We start from the raw sequence: 21,490 nt of genomic DNA, 5'->3' as shown, positions 1-21,490 counted from the left end.
TCCAAAATTTCTTCAGGATATGAAAATCTTTTATATTGCTCTTAAGACTGGGCATTACCAATGGCATCCAGCAAAACAGCATTAGTTTTCATGAAGGAGGAACTGTCCTTTCCTCCCCATCCCCTCCCAGTACAGATACATTTTAGGGTAAATATGTCCAGTATCTCTTGGCTAGCATTATAAGGAGAAAGCAGAACCTCCTAGGAGATGAAAAAGCAAGCTCTTCCTTTTTCTTGTGAGCTCACTGCCATGCACTGTTTCTTTTTCTGGGAGCAAATCCAATAAATTTATGTATATCAGAGTTGTTTACAGATTCAATTTTAGGAGATTAATTCCAAAGAAATAAAAGCTAATTAAAGACTTGTACAGATCAGTGTCTTTTGCATTTAGCTATACATTGTGTCTTATGGCGTAAAACATAACCAGTAGACTTTCTTGCCATCATTGTTACCTATTGAGCTTTACTGGATATCTATGTCATACTCTATTCACTCTGATACATGGCAGAGGGAGCCAGATTGTTTTCTTTTTCTGTTTGTGTACATTAACAGTAGACCTGTTTAAACCACCTCCCTGTTTTAAAAGGGAAAAGTCAGCAGGCCTGCATTGCCACAGTAACTGGGTTGTGCCATGGACAGCTCTCAATCCAATAGTGCAGATAGCACTTTTGAGAAGAGCACAAAAATAACTTCAGAATATTTTTCATCCATGTCTGTCAGTGTCTCCAATTTCTTTCCCTCTATGTAGTTTAGAGTTGGCTTTAGGGAAGAAGTAATTTGAATGGATGAGCTGTTTGGAGGGGAGTAAACAAGTTGATCATATCTTAGCCACTGCAAAATAGGTTTTGCCCTAACAACTTGTCTCCTATTATCTGGAGTGTTTGATGATGTTTAAACTCAAGTTATGAAAGATACTGATCAGAATATTTTTAGCCTCAAATATTCACGAAATAATGTGTTGTACTCCCAGAATATTGGCTTTAAATACCATAGGTTTTTAAAAACTCACTGCAGTGAAGTGATACTTTCAAGATTTTCTTTCTTTAGCTGGAGAAATCTATTGACTGTTTTCTGTAACTTATATTTGAAAACTTACCCTTTTTAAGCTAAAGACTGGTGTTATGTAAGTACTGGGAATTAAGATGAAACTGCAAAATGCAGCAAAAGAAGTAAAACAAGAATTATTACATCTGTGCACCAGCAAGTTAGTGAAAGGCCTTGTTATCTTCCCATCTGTGGCTAAGCTGCTAATAAGAAACTGACTGGCATGAACTACTGCAGTTGAAATTGGAAAGGGGGAGTACATGAAGAGGCTGCCTAGGAGAGGGTTAGAGAAACTGCAAAAAGAGCAGTACTAACAAGGAAGATTACTATGTGAAAAGGACAAAGAAGGCTGACAGGGAAGAAATACTTCTCATTATATGCCCTGTGGTTGAAATTCTGAAAGGCAGGTAAACTAGCGTGCATTACCTTGCTGCAAGAAGAAATGTAAAATTGTCAAGATTTATTGAGGCTTGGACTAAGGAGGACTCTGCTGCTCTGAGTTTGGGTGAGCCTCCAGGTTGTACAGAGAGATGGTATTAATGATAATGAAAGCACAGCAGGCTGTGATGAAAACGGAGGTGTCACAGGTGTTGGGGAAGCCCTGCAATGGCATCTTCAGAAGATACTCAGAAGCTTTCTTTGGCCTTATGCGTTCAGCTGAAAGCTATTGTATGAGGCTGGAAGGAGAGTTCATGAAGAAGCAGGAGAGGGAACTCTTTTCTAGTTTATGTAAAAATTATTGTGGTAATGTTGCTTTTCTTTATCCTGTCTTAAAGTACTTAAATCATGCTTTGATTGATTCATGTCATACTGGTTTGAAACCTACATAGCTGAGGTTGAAGAAAACCCTCAGTACAACAGTAGGTTTGACTTTTGTCAGAAAACTTAACTCAGTTTTTCTTATTGTAACGCAAACTTCAAACTCTTTTCCTTCCATCTAGACCATGTGTTTATACGATGGGATCGCCAATAAACAACAGAGCCCTTTTCCCATGCCAAGAACCGCCCGTTGCCTTGTCAACATGGCAAGCCTCAGTCCGAACAGCTGCAGGCTTTGTTGTGTTAATGAGTGGTGAAAACTCAGCAGAACCAGTCCAGCTTCGAGAAGGTGAAATATGTTTTCTATAACATTATTTTCAGTATTTTTATCATTAGTAATACATCTTAATAAATAAATGACTTTTGAGAGAATAAAGTTCCTAATCTTAAAAGCACTTACATGTCTTTGTGTATTCTCTATGTCATTCTGTGGAAAAGTTACCTGCTAGAGGCCTTAGGATAACTTTGTAAGAATTCAAAGCATTTACATTTCACTTGTACTTGCTTTTTAATGTGTTTTTATTCATTATACTTTTTCCAAGTCTTCATTTGTCTTGTCAAATTGGTCTTGTTTAACCACTCAGCAGTTGAATGTTTCTTAGGTGAAGTACCGTATCAGTGTCTTGACAAATTCAGGCCTTGGTAGATAATTAACTTTCAGTTTTACTTCTTCAGTCCAAGTGTAGCTGAGCATGTCAGTGATTAGATGTGGTCACTGTGTCCTATCTGTTTCCTGAAATATATGGAGTAGATGAAGAGTATCAGGTCAGTGCCCTGAAAATCTAGTCTTTTGGGGTTTTTTAGCATTGGTAGATCGTACCTAGTGCAACAGTAAGCAAGCAAGTATTTTTCTTCTGTAATGATCATACTTTATTCTCTAAACCCCTTTCAACACAGAGGAGGAAGTTTTTAAGGCAGTTCTACAAAAAATAATACAAAGTATGTCATGCTTCCATTAGTTTGGAGATAATCTGTCAAACAGGGTCAGTATTTTTTAGTGCAAGTAGTTCTAATGAGAAGTAGCATATAGGAAAATGTTAGAATTAGGTGTTTCTGGGGAAAAAAAAAATCTTCTATTCCCCTTTAAAAAGGGAAGCTTATTCTTGAGGCAAAAAGAAGAATGAAAAGTCTCCTTGATTTGGGAACCATCAGTTAATCCATTTGCATGGCATTGTTTTGTTGTTTTTGGACATATGTGAAGCCTGTTTCAAGCCTTATCTCTACTATTGAAATATGGAATACTGCCATGACGAGCTGCTCACCTCACTTGGACAATAAAACTTTTCTGTCTCAGCATTAAGAAAGCAAGAGTGCTTCAGACTAGAACAGCTCTGCCATCTTTGTTTAATTAATTTAATCCACACTTATGCCTTGCTGATGAGCTGTTGCCTGTCTGTCTCTGTGGTGGCTATGTGGTCTGAAACACTAAGAGGAAGAAGAATGCTTGTGTGAATTTCTAGATAGAAAGCTTGGAAAAAATTTCAGGCAGTATGTCATAAGTCAGTTAAAACTGATACTCTCTTAGACCAAGTAGGTCCTTTAAAAGGCTGTGTTGTGAAAGAACTAATTCCTCATTTACACTGTTTTGTCATTTAGTTTAAAAAATCCATTAACATTTATACTTGAATAAAGAAAAAAAACTAGTTTTGAGGAAAACCATTTTTAAAATGCTGTTGATGGAGTGTTGAGAATTGTATCAGTGTACTGTATTTTAATGATAGCACTGGGGCTTTGACACCCAAAGACAGCCTTGTCAGGGGTGTCTAGAAGAAGGGGCTTTTGTATAGATCCTTGTAGTTATTGCAGTGGGTCAGTTTATGTTGGTAACTCATGTGTCAGCTTAAAGCTTTCTTTTAAAAAATTTTTTTGGTTGTCCAGTGGCTAACTCAGTATTTCCTTTCCCAAGAACTCTGTGAAAGCAAGAAATATTGTAAGAAGTCTTTAATGGAAAGGCCAGTAGGGAAGAAATTACTCATTTTAGCTTCACTGTGCTAATAAAACGCTGAGTGAAAAGTGTGAACTGGGAAAAACCAAATGTAGCAGTGAATCTGGCTCCTTTAGGAGCTATGTGATAATGGCAAACTTATGTTCTGAACTTTACTGAAGAGAAGCAGCAGGAGCACTTACTGCACTTCTGTACATACAGTTTTCCTTCTGCATCTCTTCAAGATGGAATTCCCAAGAGCGTGGAAGGTTTTGCTTACAGATCAATGTGGCACACACAACTGTTTATGCTAATGTTGATGTCATGATGCAAGGGTTGCTGGGTTTCTTTAGAGGTAGAAGGCATTGTGCTCCAGTAGCTCTCGAAGTCTCAGTCATGGATGAGACCCTTACTATCTTCATGCTTATATACAGTTGGAAATGACAAATCAGTGTTAGAGAGCTGTTTGGAATTGTAAAATTTACAAAACAGATACCGAGGAAAGAAGCGAAAGGAGCGATATTGTGAGGAATGTTTTAAAAAAACAAACCAACCCAAGGCTAATCTGAAGCCTTGAATAAATTCTTAATGAATTTAGGAATAAAAATTCATTAGTTTAATTAGTAGGACTTTTAAGGGTTAAAAAGTTCAGAATAAATAACCTGTTCCACATAGATCTTGTTGATAGACAGTTATGCAGAGAATAAAAAAATCTATCCAACTTAAAATTTTGTCTTTGCATTTGTAAAACACATGTAAAAGCCTTTCAGAGTGACTTCAATTAAAATAACTTTTTTTCTGCCAAATCATTTACATAGAGTATGATATTTTTGTGCTGCATATTTATAAAAATCATACATGACTGGCAGAACACAAATACGTTTTTAAAAAAATGCTATTTCTTGGAAAAAATAAGCATTCTGGCAAGCAGTTGTGAATGAATTTATTCTGAATAGAATTGCAAGTTAGCTGAGTATTTTTTCCTTTAAAAGTCATATTTATAACAAGTGTGCAAGCAGACGATAGAGACAGAACAGATATCTGCATTCTGCTTCACAGACCTGTATCTCTAGATGCACAGATGCTGTGATCCAGTGCATAGCTAGACTAGGTGTACTGTCATGCACAGATTCCTCATTTGCCACTTGTATTTACAGGTTTTGGTAATAGTGTACAATTAGTACAAATGGTAACTATTGCTTGAAAATACCGTACATTCTTTATGGAGTACTTAGAGAAGAAAAATTTGTTAGAAAAATGCAATTGACAGTGCCCTTTGGGAGAAAGTTTTACAGGGAGGACTCTGTGTGTGTGTGTAATGTGAGCCATTTAACCACTGGATTTATTTTTCAACACTTTGCAGTTTTCCTTTCCTTCAGCACATTACTGTAACACATGGAAGGTGCAAATATATTTAGTCACAAGTATCTTTACGTTCATTTTGATTCATGTTCAAGAAGTACATATTCAACCAAGAAGTCAATTCAAGTGTGAAATGGACTAGCTTGCTTTTTGTGTGGTTACTATCCCGTTATCACAGAATCACACAGAATCATAGAATCATTCAGGTTGGAAAAGACCCTTGGGATCATCGAGTCCAACCATCAGCCCTACTCTACAAAGTTCTCCCCTACACCATATCCCCCAACATCTCATCTAAACGACCCTTAAACACATCCAGGGATGGGGATTCCACCACCTCCCTGGGCAGCCTATTCCACTGTCTGACCACTCTTCCTGTGAAAAATTTTCTCCTAATGTCCAGTCTAAACCTCCCTGTTGCAGTTTAAAGCCATTCCCTCTTGTTCTGTCACTAATTACCTGTGAGAAGAGATCAGCACCAACCTCTCTACAATGTCCTTTCAGGTAGTTGTGGAGAGTGATGAGGTCTCCCCTCAGCCTTCTCCTCCTCAAATTAAACAGTCCTGGCTCCTTCAGTTGGTCCTCACAGGATTTATTCTCCAGGCCCTTCACCAGCTTCGTTGCCCTCCTCTGCACTCGCTCCAGCACCTCGAGATCTCTCTCGTATTGAGGTGCCCAAAACTGGACACAACACTCCAGGTGTGGCCTCACCAGTGCAGAGCACAGGGGGACTGTCACCTCCCTACTTCTGCTGGTCACACTATTTCTAATACAAGCCAGGATGCCGTTGGCTTTCTTGGTCACCTGAGCCAAGAATGTAGTAGTTTATATATATACATAATGTAGTAGCCATTATATTATATACAATATATATAATATACATATACAATATATAATATTATATACAATATATAATAGACAATATGTAATATACAATATACATAATGTAATAGCCATTATGTAGTCCTTGATCTTGTTTTGACATCTCTGATTCTAGTGAGAAGGTATATTCTGTTGCTGAGAGGAAATACAGTGCTAGAAAAGCCACTACTACTGCTCTGGAGCTAGCAGCAACAACGGTTGCTTTTGTTTGTGCTTCTCTCAATTTCCACAAGGCAAAACAAAAGAGTCCAGTAGTTGTGTTGATTGATCTCTGACATATATCAGGAATTACAGCATGGGAGTTGACAGCTCATCACATGCTACTCATCCCTCTGAGACAGTGTTGAACTAATGCTCTGGCATAAATGTGTGTTCTGTGGGAAACTCTGGGTTTCAGATGAGATCAAAGATCTCTACAATTTACAAAGAGTTTCAGAAAGGTAGATGGTTCTTAAACCTGGTGCTCCAGCCAAATAGTAGTTTTGACATAACTGCTTATTTAGTGATAGTTTTATGAATTAGCGCTAGCTCTTATTTGTATATCAGGGGCCTAGAGGTAGCTGAGTTTTGTGGGTTTTAGGAAATCATGGACATCATCTGTATTTTCTGGTGTTTATGTTAGTACAAACTATCTGAGGGAAAATATACTAAGTAAAAGTACTCCTAATGTTCTGGCATCTGGCATTAACATACTGTCTCTCATCTCTCTTCAGTTATAATGGACTCCATAGGACTCAAATAATTTTAACAGTTTCAAAGATAGCTAAATGCATTAAAAATTCTAGGAAGTAATTACATAATACATTATTATTATTTCAAGTAGAAGATATAAACAGCCGTTTTGACGGTAGTGGTGAATATTGCCAGAAGTGGAATGGAGTGAGGGGCTGTAAGTGATTACTAGTACATATAAGAGGCAGAGTCTTTGTATGCCTCTTACAGGACAGTATTCTTTTGTCATAGTCATTGTATGACAAAAGAATTCTAAATAGTATGTGGGAAATTTGTTGATTTTTTTGCTGGTCCGTCCTTTGGGCAGCTGACCTTTTGTGGCCATTAAGATCGAAAACCCAGAGATGCTTTGCTGCAGTTGTTTATTTTCTTTCCTTTGTGTCTTGTGGCCTCCACTGGATTGTTTTTTTTTTCATTTTGGTAGTGTTCCATAGCCCTGGTCAGAATACTATTGCTGTAGAACTATTCATGTTTTCTTAAAATAACTGAAGTTTGTATGTTTCCATAGTTGCTACAGCTACAGTTATTTGCACATGATTCAGCAGGTTGTAACTCATGGTAGGCTCTTTCCAAGAGTAATTAACCTAAAGTATTGTGTAGTAACTCTATTTGTGGCCATAAATGACTACTTTGTGACCCTTAAACTATACCCTTTTAAAGGGACAAACAGAAAACCTAAGCAGCATTTAGATTAATGAAAAGTATGCTGCCCTAAAATGTCCTCCAGTTTATCCACGTTCATAGATATAGTCATCCTATACCGTACTCCATGTCTTCCAGCACTCTGTTCCCATAATGGTAAGACTTACCATATTTTTTCTTCTAATAGTCTCTCTAATCTAGTTTTAGCAGCTCCTGGATTATCATGACCAAATCACTGATTTAGGCAATATCTCATCTAGTTCTAAGCTTTGATTTCTCACTGCCTGGTTATCTTATCTTGTATCTCAGATTGCCAGCTCCTGTTCACAAGCACTGGTGGTTTTTGTTAGAATTTGCCTATCAGTTTGGCACTGTGAGTTCAGACAAAATCATAGGGTGGTTGATGCAGGTTGATCTTGAAAGAGTTAAATTTTAATATTTTTGTGTCTATATATCAAAAAGTGCTATTAGATTTAATGTCTAATGCAGTGCTTGGTCAGTAACAGTACAGTCATGTTAAACTGCATTAATAGCGTCCCACTTATGCATTATTTAGATAAACAGATAAAAGACATCAGCAGATAGAGGAACATTTCAGGTGTAAGTAAACAGTACTGAATCCAGAGTGATGACATGTGACTGCTCTTGCATGTCTCAGTGAAATTATTTTTCTTTCCTCAACAAAAATACCAGGATGTAAGGTGAGAGGATTGGCACAAATTCTCAAGTGCATAAAAATGTCGAGTACTGAATATGTGCTGTGACTTATGAATCTGTACAAATGTTCTTTTCATTTACAGGTATCTTGAGTTGGTACTACTATGTGACTATGCCAATGCCAGCATCCACCTTCACTATTGCTGTGGGGTGCTGGCAAGAAGTTAAACAGCAGTCCTTCGCAACTGCTATACAGACAAACATTGAGTTTTCCTTGCCATCTTCACAAGTTGATTTCAGGTTTGTTTAGAATACTGTTGAAAAATGAGTTATATGGGGATAATTTTAATTTACTCTGTGGAATGTAAAAATGAGTCATATTAATACAGGAATAAAAATAGAACTTATTTAGTTTGTCAGAAAAATCTTGACAGGAAAATAATTCCAAAGGCATTATTTCATGGGTAAGGGTTTGGTCTTTTTATGTGAAAAGAAGCTGCTTAGTGAGCAATAGGGTTAATAATTCCCAATGTCCTTTGGATTTGCGTCCTACATCTTATGCCTCTTAAATGCCCTGCTCAGCAGTACCAGGTCCTCCCTTGTTTCTTACCGATGCCTGGCTGTAAGATCTTTCATGTTGCTAGACTTGGTCCATTCTGGATACCTAACCTAATGCCCCCTACTATGGTATTGCCTACTCGCTTTTTCCTTCCTGTCCAGTCCCATCCCAGAGTAAGAGCTGATCTGTACAGTGGTTTGCCTGGAGCGATTGTGTGCTGACTGAGTACATGAAAGACCTGTTGCAGATGTCCCATAAAATAAAGTTGGACCAATGATTCTTTTCAATAAAATATACCCTGTTGTCTAGCACTTGCAGTAGCTACTTACCCGTCTCTCCAAACCTGTAGAAATGTAATTATTTTGGATACATATATTCCTCCTTCCAATCTAGTCAAATCTGCTCATTGAGTTTAAATTATTACAAAGTGATGGATGAACAGAACAATACTATATAGGCCTGCAAATGAGATTTTAAGCTAAAAATTAAGTCTTTGGAGAAATACCACTTGTTTCCACATGTATTCCACTTAGCAGAAGTCTCACATGTGGCACTTGATTTCTTCACATATTAGTCTCAGCTTTTCGAATTCATAGAATCATGGAATCACAGAACAGCGCAGGTTGGTCAGGACCTTGAAAGATCATCTGGTCCAGTCTTTTTTTGGGAGGGGAGCTTAGATGAGGTTATCTAGCACCCATTGCCCTTTGTCTTCTCCATGTGGCTTCTTGTGAAGAGAGAGCCTCTGTGCCCTTTGTAGATATCCTTTAAGTACCGGAATACTGTGATGAGGTGTCCCCTCCTCCTCCCCCTCTCTCCCCTCTCCAGAAAGGCCTACTTCCTTCCCTCACAGGAAAGGTTCTCCAGCCCTCTGTTTATTTTTGAGGCCCTCCTTTGGACCCTCTCCAATCTGTTTATGTCTTCCTTGAATTGTGGGGACCACAACTGGACACAGTACTCCAGGTGCAGCCTGACAAGTGCTGAGCAGAGCAGGATGATCACATCCCTGTCTCTGCTAGCAGTGCCCCTGAGGATACAGCCCAGGATCTGATTTTCCTTTGTTGCTGCAGCGGCGCATCGATGACTCACGTTCAGCTTGTTGTCCACCAGGAATCCTGGCTGTCCCTTTCATCAAGGCTGCTCCCCAGACACACAGATCCTAGCCTGGGCTGGGCTCTTTGGTTATGTTTTGGCACTTGTCTATGCAGAACTCCACCCTGTTCTTGGTAGCCCACTCTTCCAGCCTGTCCAGGTCTCTCTGGAAGATGGCTGTCCCTTCTGATGTGTTCACCTCACTACCCAGTTTAGTGTCATTGTCAAACCTGGTGAGGGTGCTTCCAGTCCCATCATCCAGGACATTTATGAAGATGTTGAACCATGTGGGGCCCAGTATTGATCCCTGGGGGACTTGTGATAGGCTGCCAACCTAATTAAGAACCCTTTGATCACCATTCTCTGAGTGTGATCTGTGAGTCAATTTTCTACACATCTTGCAAACCATCCGTCCAGTCCATATCTTGCCCGATTGTCCAGGAGAACACTGTGGGAAACGGTGATGAATGTTTTGCTGAGGTCCAGGCAAATAATATCCACTGGTCTCCCCATGTCAACAGAAAATGTTTTGCTGTAGAAGGAGATCAGGTTAGTCAGGCTCTAAGTATTTTTTCTGTTATGCAATTAGAAACTTAGCCGAAACAATACTTGCCTTTTACATAGCTGTTTTGAGCTAATACTGTGTTAACATTAAGACAGTGGAAGTCCTTACTATTTTGGTAAAGATAGTGAGACTTTGGAACTTGAGGACCTGATAGGTATTTCTTGTGGAATTTAAAATGAAAGGATTCTGATGGCTTGCAACCTTACTAATTTTAGTTTTTAAAAATTCTTGTAAATCTTGAGAATAGGAATTTTTGTGTTTTACCTAAGATCAGTAAGACATGCCTATTCAATCTTTAAAATATTTTATAGGTTTGATAACCTTCTAGAAATTGTTTTGTGTTTATTCCTCTACTTTTTATATGTTTATAATTTGACTGCCTCTACAGAAATACACTGTAGATATTCACTATATATTCCTCTCTAATGTACAGCACATTTAGTAATAGGAATTATTATTGATTTGATGCAAAAGATTATTCTGACACTGTTGATATAATAAATTATAGTTTCCATTTTTTTAAAAACTTCTGAAAAAAGGGAAATATTTGTGTAGCTTTTTGTAGCAAAGATTAGTGCAAGTTTTAATCAGTGTGATGGTCATTGTTATGAGTCAGTCTGTGTGATGGTCATCGGATGGGTTAATTGGCCCAGGTATCATGATGTATCTATAGCAGTTGAGTTAGTGACAGTGCAAGAAACAGAAGTAATGTGTTTCAGAAGAAGATGGACCAAAAAAATTTAAAAAATCCTCTGCAAGTGTGGTGTCTATTATGCATAGACAATAAAGGAGATCCTAAGTGTACAAGGTCGTTTTGCAGTTAATTAGAACATAAAAATCTTTGTTCTTAAAAACCTGCTCCTACAGTTACATCCAGTTAACCTTTATTTGTGAGTTAGCACAACAGACACATTATTTATTTTGGGCATTAAGATTAGGTAACAAACAAACATTATGCACAGTAGCAGTTATTTCTAGAAAGGGTGTGAAATGGTGTCTTGGTTTCAACTGAGATAGAGGTAATTTTTCTTCTTAGTAACTAGAATGCTGTGTTGTTGCTAAGAGATCAAGGACTATCTGACTCCCCATGTCCTGCCCATGTGCATGTGTACAAGAAGCTATGAGAGGGTGCAGCCAGAGCACTGGACCCAAATTAGCCAATTAAATATTCCATATTATGTAACGTCATACTCGGTATACAAAGGAGGGTTGGCCAGGAAGGAGGGGGTTCTCTCTTGCTTCTGGCATTCTGATTCTTTCTTTCTGGGTTCTTTTGGAATCGCTAGGCATTAACGGGCTGGGTATCATTGTGCATTACCTATTTGTACTTTCTATTTTTATTGTTTTTATTTTATTACAATTATTTAACTATTTTTATCGCAGCCTATGAGTCTCCCTTTACCCCTCCAATTCCCTGTCCCATCCCCTGGGCAGGGGGAGGGTGAGCAAGCAGCTGCACGGTGTTTGGCTGCTGGCAGATTCAAACTACAGCAAATGCATAGAGAAGCAAATGTTTAGGTCGTATCTCAGGTAACATAATGGAGATAAACTCTTGGGCAGGAGGAAAAGGAATGATTTCTAAAAGAAGTTCTTGAAATGTGTTATGTAATTTATGTCCAGGTACCAGTGAGTTTGACATAAGGAGACTGTATCAAAGAAAATGTTAAATGGAATGAGGGTGTTAAATAATTTTCCTATCTCCTTGTAGTCATTAAGCAATCAGCAACTTCTACAAGAGATAGTATGCTAACTTTCATGTTCTTGCCTAATCTCAACTCTGATAATTAAATACAAAGTGACATTGTTTTAGAGCACAAATATTCTAGGTTAGACCACCCTTGGAAAAAAATTGTATAATACTGGATGTAGTTTCTTTGCATACATAATCAATGAAATGGCTTAGAGTCCACTTCTTTCACAGAGAGAGTTTAGGGTGTTAAAGTGTTGGCACTTCATCAAAATGTAGGCCTTTTCTAGAGTTATCATTTTGTTTTCTGTGTCAGCACTCACCTGGAGCATGATCTTTCAAATATAAATGCTTTGGGTGATGCCAGATGCAATAACAGTAAGCACTCTGCCTGTCCAGGCAGAGTAAAACCAGCTTCCTTAAGTTGAAGGTTCAAACCAAGGAGAGGCTCTGTGCTGTATGGAAGACCGGCTATGAGGTGAAAATATAAAGCTGATTTCTGCTTACATATGAGTCTATTTGGGCAGATAAATTATTGTGAAGCTATATGACTCAGTGTTTAGAAAGGATTTGATTTACCCCTTCATCCTTCCAGTTACAGCTCTGAATATCCTGTAAAAGTAATTTAAAATAAGCTTGATCCTAATGTGGCATTTTCAAATGTCTATGGTGATAAGCCTGAGTTGCTATCTACTGTTGTTTTCCACTTAAGAAAAAAAAAAATCTGTAAAAATTCCTAGAGAATTTTAATAAGAACAACAGAAAAAAGCCCACTTGGAATTTCATTTTAATTGCACTTAATACGTGTGTGTTAATATATACACAATTTTATTTTTGTAGTCAAGTTTTAATAGGAATTCTCTGAATAAATAAGTATTTTGTATTGTTACTTAGTTTTCTTTACGCACATTTTGAGCACTTGTTCTTTTGATAAATATCTTTTATAAAAAAAGTTTTATTAGATTTTTTTGTTATGCTTAAATTTATTGGTTCTACTCAGGCATATAATAATGAGTGTTTTCACAGTGTTGCACATGCATGAACTGTGAGGATACAAATGAGTTGGTTTTACACAAACTAACTCTGCCATTCTGATATCTAGAGAATATGCTTGTCTTAGCATGTGGACATTTCTGGTATTATATTAAACTAGTTTTTCTCTCTCTTTTTTTTTTTTTTTTTTTTCCCTTTGTTATTGTCAGGTGGCATGAAGGAATCTGTGGTCATGTGGAATATCCCTGCCGTTTCCAAAATCCTGCTGCCAGGTTGCAGGCAGTCATTCCTTATAGAGTCTTTGCTCCCTACTGCCTTGTGGAACGCTGCAAAGAACATTTGCTTCAGCTAATTCCTCAGTGCCTCTCAGCTGCTTACACCACACTGGGTACTCACCCCTTTTCGAGGCTTGATGTTTTGATAGTTCCTTCCAACTTTTCCAGCCTGGGAATGGCCAGGTAAAGAAAATTCTTAGTGTCTATCTCCTGTGTTTTGTTAGCCTCCTTCTTATCAGGTAGTTAACAGTGTCAAATTGCTATCAATATAAAGTTGCTGTGCTATTTTTCGTAAACCAAACAAAACTTTAGTTCTGGCTTCATCTGGGTAGCCATGTTTGCATCCTTTGTGCTATGATCTTTAATTTTAGTTTTAATGGCTCAGAGAAGGAAAATACAAGCCCATTAAACATGTGGGTCTGAATTTCCTCATTTGCCAAACTGAAGTTCACTACTTGGTTCTATTCATTTAAATAATTGATGCTGCTAACATTTTGTCATGTTTTCTTCTGGCATTGATTTTACCATTATATCTTGACAGAAAGAGAGAATGTTAAAATCCAGATCTAGAGTTTATTCATAAACCTTAAGTGATTTACAAGTTTCTAGTCAAACACTGGTCTTTGGAAGCTGAGTAAGGCAAACTGTAAGGATAACATTATCAAGTTTTCATGGAATTGTGGAGAATAAAAAGCTTAAATATTTTTGGTTTTACAATATAATTTCCAGTTGTGCAGTGACAGTAGAATTTTAGCTTTATTAGTTGTAAGGCAATGCCTAGCAATTGAAATTCCCTATTTTCTTTTTATTTTTCTTAAAAATATACATATTTTAAAGTTGGTAATAAGATAGCATTTGTTAATAACAGAGAATGAAACCCTATTTTTATTCACTGTTTGCCTAGTGCTAACAGTAGAGTGGATTCATTTAGCCAGATGGACAAAATATCCTAGGGAAGAATTAAAGGCAAAGCTCTGTTAGAAGGATGAGGACTGAAAGTAATGGTGTATTCCCAGACTGTTGGTTTTGTATTTTGGAGCTCTTCGGGCAGTTGTAAAGCAGGTTTGATAATCTGAAGCAACTTCAAGAAATTGCAAAAAGTGCCAGTCCAAGTGCTTAAATGAACCAGAATTTTATTTCTTTTTACAAACGGAATAATTAAGGAAATAAGAAACCATGTTTTGTTTCTTATTTACACAGATTTTTTTTCTACCTTTCCTCTTGCAGTCCTCCATAGGGATAAAAGTATAAAATTATGCTGACATGTAATAATATTGTATAGTTTTTAGTGTAAGTTTACTTTGTTTTGTTTTTATGAAGATCTATAAAATTTAAAACTTACGCATTCAGTGACCCTCCTCTGTCATATAATCCTCATTGCTTTGGTGGATACCTTGTACTGGTTACTGAGTTTTCAGTGATAGTTTTTTGCTTAGTGAACTCTTAAATGAAAGCATCAAGAAATTCACACGAGTCCTGGTTGCACCTACCACAGACTATATTCTCCACAGACTATATTCTCTGATTCTTTGCATAGTGGTTTGGAGGTAAGTGTGATGTTGTGTACCATGTTTTTGAAGCCATATGAAATTGGTAGAGCTGCTTAGAAATTTTCTCTGACTTCAAAGGCACGGTACTGAAAGATTGTCACAGGTCCTTATGGATCATCACTGTAATTGAGGAAGAAACTTTCCCTTTTACTTAGCTGTGTAATAAGAGCAATGATTAGTGGAACCATGAAGGTCAAGACACACAAATAGTAAAAAATGGAAGAGAAAGGGGAGAGAGATGTCTAGGCCAAAATGATGGCACACAGTAGGAAAAATCTTCAAGATTCAGTTGTTTATATGTTACTGCTCTTTGGGAAATTGTCAGACCTTCCCCTGCATGTACCTTTCCCAGAATTTATAGGGAAAAGATGCCTGGAAGGTATTCTGTTGCAAAACCATCTGTGGTTATCTGAGTCCAGGTTGCGTGTTCAGAATATTGTAATTGTGCTTTCTTTGTGAAGGAGATGAGAAAAAAATATGCTTTCATTTCCCTATACTTCTAACCACTGTCAGTTCCAAGTGATCCATATCATTCAGTGTAAGTAAAGGACAAAAGAAAGGGCATGCATACTTCCTGATGCTTTTCATTCAACAGTTCATAAAGCCAAGCACATTGAAATTTTTCAAAATTGAAATAAAGGAACAATTTAAGCTGTTTAAATGTCAAGCTGTATTTGGACAGCAAAGGAAATTATTAAGTGACTCATAATAGCTCATTTGTTCTTGTTTTGTGTGATTTTTCAAACAGTCTTCTATGTGTATAGCAAGTTACTTAAATGGTTAATTCCTGTGCATGCAATGATAATTACCTAAATTACTTCAGTTAAGAATAAGCTATGTGCAAAACCATGTCCGAACCCACATTTAAAAAAAAAAAAAAAAAAGTTAGCTATTATCTTGAGTTAAAAAGGGTGATGTAGTATTTATTTTTTAATCTTCTAGTCTATCTGTAGCAGTATAAACATAACACAGCATGCCAGAACAAAGGGGCTGTTGTTTTGAGAATTCTAATTGTATTCCTAATTGCCAGGGACGGAAGCAGTCATAAATTTTAGTCATTATCTGAAGTATGAGGGCTTTACAGCATTTGGCACATTTCTTTGTCTGTTCCTCATTAGCCAATACTTACTGTGTTTTTTATATCCCAAAATACCTCCCTTTGCTTAAGAGGGATGTTTCTCCAACATTTTAGACTGGTATGAAATGATGATAGTTCTTACATAGCATGACCTAATTAGGCATTTTAAGCTGTCTATTCCAGTAGCCACTACTGGACGTCAGCTGCATTTCTCTTGAAGACTATCAGATGCTTTATAAGAAAACCTCTAGTTGAAAGTATATTCTTTTAACTTGTGTTTTCTGTACATCTCATACTGTTTTTTGGTACGGATGACTGTATGGAAATGGGATCTTGACTGTGTATAATAATTGTAATAATCTCCTTTTGCTTCCTGCAGATCTTTGAAGCTAGAGTATTTAATTTTGCACTCTCTCTTCATTTTACACTATTTTAGTTCAAGTGATTAAGTATAGCTTCTTCCAAATTCATGCCTGTAAAAGAAGAACTTGGGCTGCATGTCTGTGTTGGCAATGTGTTCAACTGTACATAAATTAAATGGAATAAATGCTTAATACTAGTAACTGCTGAAAATGGTATAATGGATAGATGGACCTCTGGTCATACCTAGTTTGGCTGTTCTTACAAGCAATTTTGCCCACCAGAGCTATCAAGTAATTGGAACCAAAGAACTTCTGAGCAAGATACTGGCATCTTCAAAATAGGATCCCTATATTAGATTGTTTGAATCATATTTAGGCTCTAGAATTAGTGGCCTCATTTTCAAGTGTTCTGAACACCCTTGAAACCCAAATCGTGTTTGATAAAAGAAACATAAAGGATGCGTGGCATATTTGTAAGTCAGGTCAACTTGTATACCTGGGTAAATATGGATTTAGCAACCCAGCTTTCAATTCCTATTTATAAAGGTCCTAGTCACTCTTTCTCCTCTCATGTAAATGGTCTTTGGTATTTTAAGAGGAAAGAATATCCCTTTCTTCAAAACATGGTATATGAGCAGAATTCTTGAGTCTATCCAGTCCATGTCACTAAGGTTGTTAACTTTAAAAACTGAAAAGGGAGGAGAGAAGAAAAAAAAAGCTGACTCAAAACCAAAAGGGGGCTGGAGAAGGAAGCTCAAGCAGCCTCTTTGATCTGTGCTTCTGTAGCCAACTGCAGTGTTCTGACAACAACTGCTAAGTCTGTAGTAAAATCAGCCAGGACTATTGGAAAATATCCACGTGTCAAACCTAAATGTGACCATTTTGTATTGTTCAGTCTTGCAAAACTGTGACTGACTATTTGCCTTGGCTGTAGAAGCCTTTTGTCAGTGTATACATTTGTATAAACTTTTTTGCACAACATTTTCAGTTGTGTTAATTTGAAATACTTGTAAGAGTAATACTTAAACATGAACTCTCCATAGTCTACTTTTTACATATCACTAGTTCGTTATCCAGACAGAAGTAACCATGTACAAAAATTAAATGGAAAAGTAAAAGTATGATGTCTGGAGAAAAAAAAAATTGCTTTTTAAACTATTTTTTTTATTCATGTGTAGTGAAGAATCTTAAATTGAATCTTGCATACTTGTTTGCTTGTGTGTGTGGTCGTTTTTTCTTTTGATTTTTTTTATATGAGAGACTGCAAATTGCCTGAGATTTTAATTCCTAATTCTGGAAATGGTTTTGCATGCCCTCAAATTTACATACAAATGTCCATTTCTTTTCATTCAAAAGCTATACATGCTTCTTAGTATATTTGTTGGCAGGATTATGACTTGGTTAAACATAACTGAAATTTGACTTAATGATGCAAGTATCTTTAATGTGATTTCAATTTAAAGAAGAAGGAAAAGCTATTGCAATTAGACTTCCTGGAAATATTTGTGAATAGAAGTGCTGTGATATACAGCCAATGTTTTTTTCTAAATAGAATTTGGAGCTTGAAATCCATAGTGGAGTCCACCTAGGAGGAAACTGTATCTGTCTTTCTTGTGCTTCTAAGTTGAATAATCAAGCAGGACATTGCCTGAAAATACAATGAAATCCATTCATCAATGCAAAGAGAAGTGCTAAAACAGGATTGATTACCAACCATTTTTTTAACCCTAGCTTCTGTTTTTCCATCCTGTTTTAGATGACCACCGATGCTGAGTTCTTTAAGAAAGGATGCAAATTACCAGTGTTTTTTTCGAGAGGTGGTTTTTCCAGTTGGCATTTTTTTGTTTGGAAAGTTCTGTATTTTGTAAATCACACACAAATAAGTAAATATTTAAGTTAAATAAGTTTATTTTAGTATTGTGGAAATTACCTATGAAATGCATGTTGTCTATTTTACAAAGACTGCCATGGAGAGTTATAAATACAGAGATTCACTCTGATATACATGGAATTCCTTTTGAATAGTAACTGTTCTGGTAGATATTTGGTGTGTTTGCTAGTCTCACACACTCTCTTGCAATGCTGTTGTAGATAATAATTCAATATATGTATGTTTAGCAAAGGGGCTCCAGAGATTTGCCTTAGGGAATGCAGAGGGGAAAATGTGATACTAGTTGGGGAGATTTTTTGAAAGAGAGAAAAAGTTGGGTATCTATTTGAAATGGTTTTGGTTTTAATACCAGAAGGATAGTCAGTCCTGGATGTCATAATATTCAAAATTCACTGCAGGCTATATGGGCTATATATTTTGAATTCAAATAATTTTGAATTCAAAGAGATCTTGGATCTGTCTTCCAGCCACTTAAATATTTACTTCATTATATTTTACTTCAGTCTTTCCTTCCTCAAATTTAGATGCAGTTTTTAGTGCTATAGAATTTAATTATGATTTTAATGAAACTAATCTACTGACAGGGTAGCAATTTAATAATTTTTACTTTACTTTTTACTTTACTAAAGCACTGCTTTACTATTTCAAGAAAATAAAGCTATTCAAAATTCATCCTGGTTGCAGTTTTAGCTGTGATAGCATTAATTCAGAGTATGTGGCTATTCAACACATGCATATGAATTTGGTGGTATTTAAGAGATTGAGAACATTTTCTGACTCTTATCTGGACCCTGAAGTGTAATTTGCTGCCACTGCAATCACAGTCCTTCATTTGGTTGTCATTTTGGGATCAAAACAGGATTTGGAGTACTTGGGACACAGTATATTTCCTTACTAATGGATTGAGCTGCCTTGTTGGTGTATTAACTCTTTTATATTCCTTTGAATGTAAACCTGCAAAGAGGATAAAACAAGTTCATTTCTTGTTAGAAGGCAAAATTTGTTTTTCATAATTTCATAAAATGTGTACAGTCAGAGGAATATTATTACTTTAAGCAAATATGAGAAATAAGACTTTTTATTCCTAAGAGCATATCCTTTAACCCCCTTCAGAATTATATTTAAAAGATTAATAAAGCAAAGAGATTTCTTACCTTCAATACCTCTTTTTTTTCTCTTTACTTTCTTGAAAATAAGTACTTACAAAATAGAGTTCTTTAATTATAGCTTGGCAAATAGGCCGTCACGTGCTTTGAATAGCACTGGAAAATAAAATGGCTGCTTCCTTTTAAGAAAAATTTCAAATTTTATGTAAGGTAGCTTCTTAAGCCAGATACTGTCTGGTTTTATATTGGTATCTTCACTGACACCAGTGAAGTGTTTGACTGCCGTAGTGCACTGAGAAAAGGGAGAATACAAGGTTAAGCACTTTGACTGTGACAAAGTAGGATGTAAAAGTTACCTGCTACAAGTAAATTTTTTGTTATTATTGACTATTTATCTTCTCCCACCACCTAACAGCCAAATTCTTTTGCACTATGTCTTTTGACACCATAAAAATAAAAGGCAGTTGATGTTTTGGCAACTACACATTTTAAGTATAAGACATGAGACTGTGATATGGGAAGCCTTGTTTCTTTAATCTGTGGGATGTATACATATTTCAAATATGGTGGTTTGTTGTTTGGTTGTTTTGGTGGTTTTTTTCCCCCCCCCAGTGGCTAAACACCCTGCCATCTGCAAACCATGCACCTCTTTTTTTTTTTGTGCTTGAATGTGCAGAAAATGGTATGCACTAATACACAGTTAAACCCTTGCTTTTAGATTTATTTTTTTTTTCCTATTAGGCTTGTGTTTCACAATCTGACATTCATGAATTCAGGTTCATGAAATAGCATTTCAGGCTACGAAGAATAAAAATTGACTTTGGCTTTTTTCACCATCCTTTTTACAGTGCCTCAGCAATAGTTGTTTTATACTTAATCCCTAAAGGGGAGATTATTCAAATGGCTTGTCTAACCGCCACAGTTCAGATGACGTGTCCTTTTCCTTTAGTGTGATATCTCAGTGTTAACATCTGTGCAAGAGTGAATATTGTTTTCCTTCCAGTAGCATCAGCATAAACCGGAAAACAAATTAGTAGTCTACTAAAACTCTGGAAGCAAGTACTGCAGTTTAAGGTAGACTGAAAAGGCTCTACAGTAATGTAAATTCCATGCTCTGAAACTGAATTTTGAATTGAAACCAAATTTCAGCCATACTGCGTGGTACAACCAGCAGTCTGTGCTGGACCACTCCTAGACCTCAGAGACATTCATCAGGACCCAGCCAGATCCATGTATGATCTTGTTGCCTATGTATTATGTCAATCTGTCAGTCTTGACTTGCTTTCAGTTACAAGATTGCTGCCTTTTCATGGATGCAGAAGTGTGGAAGCTGAATTCACAGTATTGCATCACAGCTATCTCTGATTCAACATCTATTGATTCAGTCCTGCATTCACTGTGCTATCTGGCAGAAAGACTAACATTGCTAATCTAGAAAGCAACTTTCTCCAAATTTTAGTGGGTAAACTGAGAACAGTACTATTTGCTCCTCTTTTTTGAAAAATATGACAAAATGGTAAAAAAATGATAGAAGTGGTGAAACAGTGGTAAAACTGTCTTGCTTGAGTATCACTGATGATGAGATGTCTCTGAAACCCATTGTCCTGCCTTTGGGCCACCTTAGAGGACACAAACCTAATCATCAAGCTTTGCATGTGCAAACTACATCTGTGTTTCAAAACAGAAACAACTCACTCTCCAACCCCTGCCACTAACCCCCAGTCTTATCTTCTTAAACCTATCCTTCCTCATAATAAACACCTAAAGTGAGCCTATGCTATGGAATATGTTAATAAACAAGCCAGATGTGTATTCCACAGTATCAGGGCGTTTTCTTTTGCATTTTTGGTAGTTTTACATAGAGTTTTCTTAGTGCTTTCAGAAGACAAAGTACAATTATTTACCTGTCTTAAGATGCTTCACTTGGATAGTACCACAAGAAAATAACATCTCAGTCACAGGTTACTGACCAAAATAAAAACAAAAGGGATGTTTAGAACATGTGAATTTACTTGTGCTTCATATACGCAACTTTAAGTAGTTACCATTTGTAATTTTATGAGATGAATAAGGAATATTGTTTTAGGAGTTTAAAAATTATTTGCTTCTTTTGCTGTATGGTCTTTTGAGCAGTGAAACTTGTATCTGAGTTTATTGAAGAAGTAGGATCTGCACTGTGATTAGCAAAGCACTCAAAAATATGAGTCTGTTTACTAAAGAAGCATTCTTAAAGTTGGCTCTATACAGAAATTCACTTACTTCAAATGAACA

General features: G+C 36.6%; 1 protein-coding gene across 9 annotated transcripts in view; it reads left to right on the top strand.

The window, feature by feature from the left end:
* AOPEP (aminopeptidase O (putative)) overlaps positions 1 to 21,490 on the top strand; it is a 198,357-nt gene that overhangs the window by 24,741 nt on the left and 152,126 nt on the right. For all 9 annotated transcript variants that reach the window (XR_012635630.1, XR_012635631.1, XR_012635632.1 and 6 more), the window contains exons 4-6: positions 1,985 to 2,151; positions 8,205 to 8,361; positions 13,167 to 13,415. Coding sequence is in view for 6 of the 9 variants with exons in the window: in XM_074932976.1 (XP_074789077.1) it covers positions 1,985 to 2,151; positions 8,205 to 8,361; positions 13,167 to 13,415 (573 nt within the window). In the remaining 3 variants the exon portion in view is untranslated. The remainder of the gene's footprint in view (positions 1 to 1,984; positions 2,152 to 8,204; positions 8,362 to 13,166; positions 13,416 to 21,490) is intronic.

Source organism: Athene noctua, chromosome Z, assembly GCF_965140245.1.
Source record: "Athene noctua chromosome Z, bAthNoc1.hap1.1, whole genome shotgun sequence".
Lineage (NCBI taxonomy): Eukaryota > Metazoa > Chordata > Aves > Strigiformes > Strigidae > Athene > Athene noctua.
This window is presented reverse-complemented; position numbering and strand designations above follow the sequence as displayed.